The 7,632-nt window shown below is 37.7% G+C and overlaps 1 protein-coding gene across 1 annotated transcript; it reads right to left on the reverse strand.

Annotated features, from left to right (window-relative positions):
- Positions 1–1,634: 1,634 nt before the first annotated feature.
- Positions 1,635–6,541, reverse strand: LOC122776151 (C-factor-like). The gene is made up of 6 exons (XM_044036541.1): positions 6,320–6,541; positions 5,901–5,955; positions 4,252–4,448; positions 3,779–3,827; positions 2,311–2,429; positions 1,635–1,782 (listed from the first exon to the last, which is right to left on the reverse strand). The coding sequence occupies exons 1-6, from the start codon at positions 6,464–6,466 to the stop codon at positions 1,654–1,656; spliced, it is 696 nt and encodes a 231-aa protein (XP_043892476.1). The 5' UTR covers positions 6,467–6,541; the 3' UTR covers positions 1,635–1,653.
- Positions 6,542–7,632: the final 1,091 nt, after the last annotated feature.

Below are 7,632 nucleotides of genomic sequence, written 5' to 3' on the forward strand. Positions count from 1 at the left end.
TTTGGTAATTTTTGGACGATATACTAAACTTTGACTTTTTTGACTAATTTTGGACGAGATACTTAACTATGACATTTTCGTCTCATTTTGGACAACATACTACACTATGACATTTTGGTCATTTTTGGACGACATACTATACTATGACTTTTTTGACTGATTTTGGACGACATACTATACTATGACTTTTTTGACTGATTTTGAACGACATACTATACTATGACTTTTTGGTCACATTTTGGACAACATACTATACTATCACTTTTTGGTCAAATTTTGGACAACATACTATACTATGACTTTTTGGTCACATTTTGGACGACATACTATACTATGACTTTTTTGACTGATTTTGGACGACATACTATACTATGACTTTTTTGACTGATTTTGGACGACATACTATACTATGACGGTTTGGTGTCATTTTAGATGACAGAGTGTACTGTGCTTTCAAACATAGGGATTTCAGTTGGCCAAGCGGTCAATGTCGCTTAGTTTGAATACCTGCCTACACAGGGAACACTGGTTCGAATCCTACCCCTCTCAGTATCTTAGACATTTTTAGGTGATTTTGGACAACATGCTATACTATGACTTTTTTGACTGATTTTGGACGACATTTTTTGACTGATTTTGGACGAAATGCTATACTATGACTTTTTTTTCACATTTTGGACGACATACTATACTAGACTTATTTGACTAGAAGAAGCGAGCATACAGACAATTACTGGCATAAAAATCTCTTAATAATGCACCCAAACTGTGGAACACCATGTCCAGCTACATCAGGCATGGAAGCTTTGTTTCTACTAAAAAAAACCAAAAAAACTAAAACATTTTTAATCCGACAAAATTACAGTGGAATTTGCCTTTTTGATATGATGTTTTCTTTTCACTCTTTTCCCTGCTTTTTTTTAAACATGCAGGGAAAAATAAAATTAATTACAGAAGAAAAACTATTTTCAAATAGTTCGTTATAGTTGTTAGCTTGTTAAAATTTTGTGTGCATTTTATGTATAAAAGGTGCTTATATGAATGATTTTTCCTCTCTCCCCATGTCAGCTGGAATTATCTCCACCTCCAGCTGGTGGTTAGCATGATTGGTCTTTTTTACTTCTATTTACAGTATTACTTACTTTTTTTTGTTTGTTTGTTTTACTTACTGTTACTGCCTTTTACTCTTTCCTTTTTATTTATTTAAAAATAATTTTAATATGCTTTTATAGTGGTTTATGGTCTTGTTTTTTTTAGTGTAATCACTGTTGATTGTCATCTGTAAATTGGTGAACAAAAGACAATTTTCCACCTTGGTGGACAATAAAGATTAATTCTATTCTATTCTATTCTATGCTATTCTATTCTACCACACAGTAAGGAAGTCACTGGTATTAGTCCCAGGTTGTTTGAGGGATTTTGGAAATGAGCCACATGCAAAGCAGCCATTGTCACAGTCACATCACATGTGTAAATGGCTGACACGAACTGATTACAGCCATCATTATTGTGATCAGTAACACTGTGATGGACTGGAACATCAGTTTCCAGTTAGAATTGTCTGATGATGAAATAAAGTTGCAAATACTCAGTTCTTATATCACAGACTGAAACTGGCACAGGTTTTGTTAAGTGAGGGCTTTTTTTTTTGTCTTATCGCCATCCCCTCACCTGGTCTCCTCCCAAGTCAGTGAGCACCCAGCCAGGGTGGATCGCTGTCACCAGGATGTTGCGGCTCTTGAAGTCCTCAGCTTGACAGCGAGTCAGCATGTTCAGCGCCGCCTGGTGACCAAACACAGGCACAACGGAAAACTCAACATGTGATTTCTGACACTTATATGAGGTAAAACACTGGATTGGAGGCAGATGCTCTTTGTTACTGTCGATCACAGTCAGTCCCAGAGATTTTTACTGGAGATTTATATCTGTAGTAGATTAGACCTCTAAATAGTGGCTGATTTACCTCTTCAGAATAATCATACATGCTACAGAAATGGTAGTAAAACGGTCACTCTTGTCACAGTTTATGTCGGGTCAGAGTGGTTTGTCATGTTTTAACATCCCATAAGGAAAGTTTGGGGAAAACATAATTAGAATATATCCATGTTAAGAACTGTATTTTGACATATTGATCTCCCAGAGTGATTTATCTAATGATTCTGCAAACAATGGAAAACTTTATATTTGTATTTGTACTTTTCTACAGAAAAGAAGTGTCGTAAAAGTGGGGATGTTCTCGGTTTCAGACAGTCTGCAGTCTCAGTGTTAGATGTCACTAATTTACATTTGTAATTGTCAGGTCAACTGTACCTTGCTGGTCCTGTAAGAGTACACCGGTGCAAAGGCGAAGCTCTCCGGACATTTCTCCATGGACGAGAAGATGGTGGAGATGTTAATGATGGCTGACCTCTTGCAGGACATTTTATCACCTGAAACAGAGAGAGAGAGATGCCTTGATTTCATTTGATTACTCATTGTTGTGCCCTTGAACCCTGGAACACACTACCCTTAGAGCCAGCTCACTAGATATTTTTAAAAGATCTTTTTACTCCTTTTTAAGTTTTATTTGCATTTTTTTTTTGTATATTTTAAAGGTAAATCATTTTACTTCAGTTTTGTTTGCATCTTTTGTTTGATCTCAAAGTTAAACCCTGTGTCGTGTTTTATCGTTGTATTTGCATCTCTTTTCTTTTTAAATCCTTTTATTGTGAAGCGCTTTGAGCCGCAATCCTTGTATAAAAGGTGCTATACAAATACAGTTTATTATAATAAATAGACCTAGGTGTGTACACACTCCTTTCTTCCTTGTCTGCTCTGTTTTTGCCAGCAATACACCATGTCAGTGCCATTAGCACTGTTTGTAGATCCTTACTTTAAAACGTGCGGCAGCATTCATCATTGTATATTTCATCTTTTGGATAATGTAAAGAATCGATTTAAAGAGAGACTGAAATGAAAGATGCAAAATAGTCACCAACATAACCACATGATCAGGGGTAGCACAACATCCGGCAAAGAGAGTGGTGTTAATCACTTAACCTGGCTTTAAAACTCCTGGTTAATACAATGTAGCTTGTTTTGATTGTTTAGAATTTGAGTAAAAGTTACTTAGTTTCTTTTTAAACAAATCCCACATGAAATAAAAAAAAGGAAAAAAACATCTTTTACAGTAGATATGATGTAGAAAAGTACAGTACTTCCAAAAAACATACTTAAGTAAAAGTTAAATTACACATTTTGAAGGACAGAAAATGTCACAAAAAACCTACTCAGTTACAGTAACACAAGTAAATGTAAGTCATTAGTTCATATAGTTCATAGTTCATCAGAACAACACACACACAACCATACACAGAGAACAAGAGAGAATAGCTGATTAAGTCAGTCCACATGACATAAATATGAAAACCACCTTATGTGGTCTCTTTTTTCTTAGAGCCCCACAGTCTCTTTAAATGCCCCTGAAGGCAGCAGACCACTGCCTATTATTATTTTCATTCACTATTTTGATCATAGTTTTGATTTTGTTTGAAACTCAAAAAAGTGAGTCCTTTTGAGTATTTCCTGATGTTTACTTGACTTTTCATTCTCTCTCAAATCTGATCATCCTTTGACTTGTGTTTGTATTTTTTGCATCTCAGCCCTCAACTTTAAGGTAAAGCACGACGGAATGAAGTCAAATTCCCCCACAGTTGTGAAGAGCAGACGCCTAACGTCAACTTATCCTCCTGTTTTTACGCTTCTCATATTCTTCACATGAAATAAAAAAGACATTTACCCTCCGATGAGCCTTTCTCTGCTGCTTTCTGGAGGAGCGGCAGAAACATCTGAGGAGAGAGGTGAGAGTTGTTGTTAGTCATAGCATTTTTAACATTTGATTAAGCCTCTATCAGACAGTGATTTTAATGCATCAAAGTGGGGTTTTTTTGTAAGCAAAGCCCATGTTTATTTTTTATTTCAGGTTGAAGCACAGGGGGCTGCATGAAGCTTGGAGGTTGCAACCACTTGAGACCAACAACTGATCAGTAAAAATGTGCCTTTAAGTAACTATAGAGGAGGAAGTAATTCAAATAATTCAACATTTTTACCACTTTAAAGAACTTTGTAATGTAGATTTTGTGCACAAATTTTGAATAAATTCCTTTATTCGTCTGTTCATGTCTTGTTACTTTCTTTAACCTTTCTTTTGAAAAAAGTGTGTAACATTTAGCTGCATCGTTCACAGAGAAAAAAATGTTTGGACAAACCCACCTTAGCGAGGAGAAACGGTCCAGTCACGTTGGTCTCATACACGTCCATCATGTCCTTTTTCCCAGTGTCAGCTAATGTCGCATGCTGGGGAGGTTTATTGATCGCAGCATTGTTGATGAGGAGGTTCAAACCAGCATCGCCGATACGCTCACTCACAGTCTTGACGGCAGCTGAGATACTGTCCTCGTCGGATGCGTCTGCAAGTGGACATGCACAGAAAATATTCATGTGATGTGAAAAGGTGATTTCTATTCACCAAATAAAATCAGAACAATTCAAATCTGTAAAATATCTGAAAAAATCCCTAATGTGTGAGCTAATGTGGGGAAAAATTAGGGGTGTGGCAAAATGAATAAAAGGTCAACAAGTCCGTGGCATCAAATCTTACAGACATTAAATACTCCGATTTTGCTCAGCTGCTGGTGTGGCGACACATTACATGATTACATCTGCCAAGAATGTTGACCATGTCAAACCGATTTTGATGACAAGAATGCTTGGATTGTGGTGGCGTGACAGCAGAGAGCCAACAGGAGGAGAAAGCAGCAAAAAAAACACGGCCTCCCCTCCTGTAAGCATTGCCAGCATTGACCGACATCAGCGCAGCTGTGTCTCAACAGCTATGCAACAGGTAACTTTAGGATAATTTGATGTTTGTTAATTATTGCCACTCGTTTCACTCTCATGGTGCTCTACTTCATATAACCGCTTGACTATATCAAGTAGAATGCATTAAACAGCTCCTCCGCTCTGGCTCACACAGTGTTTTCACCTCTCTGACCAAGCGCTGTCCATGGTTCTGATCATGTTGCCTTTGACCTCTCATTTCTCCTCTTACAATAGCCAGAGTAAAATCCACATTGTTGATTGATGTGTACGGTGTGTGTGTGTGTGTGTGTGTGTGTGTGTGTGTGTGTGTGTGTGTGTGTGTGTGTGGTGGGAGGTGCTGTGCTTCAGTATTAGTAACTAGCAGCGTGTCCAGATCCCAACACAGTAACTGAGGGACAAAGAGAATCTTTTACTGTATTAACTTGTTTTATCTCTTCTGTACAGCACTGTAGTCTGAAAACTATGTTATAAATAAAAGAATGACTTAGGTACTTACTTACTTACTAGAAAAACACACTCAATTTCAGTCCATGTTCATAACCACAGGGGAAATCTGTACTGGTTTGACTGGACATGCCTTTTCCTCCTCATAAAGAGCACAAGTGCACACCAGTTTAACTCCATGCCTCGCCCTCGTTCATTCAGCCGTTCACCTGTCGCCTTGCCTCATCGCTCACATGGTAACATTCCGACAGTTTTCTTTTGTTAGACTCTAGGGGTTTGACCATATTGTTTTCCCTTTAGCTTTCTCAGTCTTGTACATCTGCTGATCCTGTTTGCTGATTGTGTACCTGTTTTTCATTCTGCTTTTAACCCCACCTTCTTCTTCCTCAATGAAGGCTAAGGTGCATGTGGAACTGCATGATACAGAAGACTGTGACAGGGATTTTATATATGTATATATATATATATATATATATATATATATATATATATATATATATATATATATATATATATATATATATATATATATATATATATGTACATATATATATAAAATCCCACATGGTATGTTTGTATCATAGCAACATGTTTACCTAGTTTGATTATAGTGATCTTTCCAGGATATTGAGTGACGAGCTGCCTCAGGGCCTGGAAGGAACGGAGAGAGAAGGAATGAGAAGAGGATGCACCGAGACGATAGAAATACACTGAATTCAGTATGAAATTGTGGATATTTTTGTGCACATTATATTTACTATACTTGACATGACTGTAATGGGTCAACATTTTGATGTACAATTATTTTTAACCTCACACACACACACAGATTATGATTGTGACATTAAAGCTCGGACATGTCCTCGAGTGCATGAGTCCATGTAAAAACAGTTAATCAGCTCACTTTCATACAAAGTGTGTGTGCATGTGTGCATGTGTGCATGTGTGCATGTGTATGTGTGGGCAGTACGTATTAAACAGTTAATGACAGTCTATAAATATAAATGTGTCTCACCTCAGCTCCGGTGCCCTCAGGCTCTCTGCAGCAGGCGTAGATGTGACATTGCTGTCCTGTCTTCTCGGCCAGTTGTTTGACCAGCTCCAAACCGATGCCTCTGTTGGTGCCAGTCACAAAAATGTTGCCGTCCAATTTCACCGACATGTTTGCAAGTCTCTTTAAAACAAACCTAGATGCTGTGTGACTGCCAACCTGTGTGAGAGTGCACTGCTGCTGCAAGGCAGCTCCTGTGTGTGTTTTATATACAGTAGGTGGCTACTTTTCAAGAGGGCGGGACCTTGTAACCTATTGCACATATTATACTACTGGACCTTTACCTTACTCTACAGCATGGTCAGTGTTTAACAGAGACAGACAGGGATTTAAGAAAGCCCTTTGTCATTGTGTCAGCAAACACCTTTGGTACACATTTGATAGTTTCACAATTAGACAAAGATGTGGGTGGTTCACCACACCTGCACAAATATTAAGGTGACTTGACAAATGGAAGACAGGTCAGCCGCTCCCTGTGTTCAGGACCACTGTTGTTGGCTTGAATGTATTCATTAACCTGTAGAATTGTCTCTGCCTCTTTTTGTTTTCCTAAAAAAAAATTGTCATTTTAAAAACTGCATACACAGGCTGGCATTACACCATTGCTCAAACAACAAATCCAATGGTGAGTCATTTTGGGCCGTTTATTCCTTCTTTTTGGAGAACAATAGTTGTTACACAACTGGAGAATTATGTCTTTGAAATGACTCGGCACAAATGTGTTGGTTAACAGCATCAAAGTTCATAAATGGTCTAAAATGACTGCGTCGGACTGATATCTGGTATTGGTAGATGTGTGAAAATATGATATCGGATGAGCAGAAAGTATGAGGATTTGTAGAACTTAAATAGTATTAAATACTAGGAATAAAAGTTTAAAGGAAATCAAATGAATAAAGATGGTCAACAGTAAAACCAATAAATACACAATTTAAAGGGGTAAAAGTGCCCAGTACTCTGTATGTTACAGTGACTGGAAGTAAAATGGCAGTCAAAAACTAACCTTGACTAACCTTTAATCATTTGTACTCAACTGACTGCCCTCTAGTGGTGACAACTGTGCACTACACTGTATCACAGAAGAGCCGTGGTTTCAGCTGCACAGTTAATTACACCCTCAGTGCTGGTTATCCAAGTCATTTGGTCAAAATCTTTGTATCATAAATGAAAATTAGATAATTCATTAATTTTGTGTGGCCTCCATGGACATGAAGACTGGTCCCAACTTGCTATTTCTGCTTGATTCTTTTTTTTAGAATTCAGTTTTCCCTGTGGCC

This window comes from Solea senegalensis, linkage group LG10, assembly GCF_019176455.1.
Source record: "Solea senegalensis isolate Sse05_10M linkage group LG10, IFAPA_SoseM_1, whole genome shotgun sequence".
Lineage (NCBI taxonomy): Eukaryota > Metazoa > Chordata > Actinopteri > Pleuronectiformes > Soleidae > Solea > Solea senegalensis.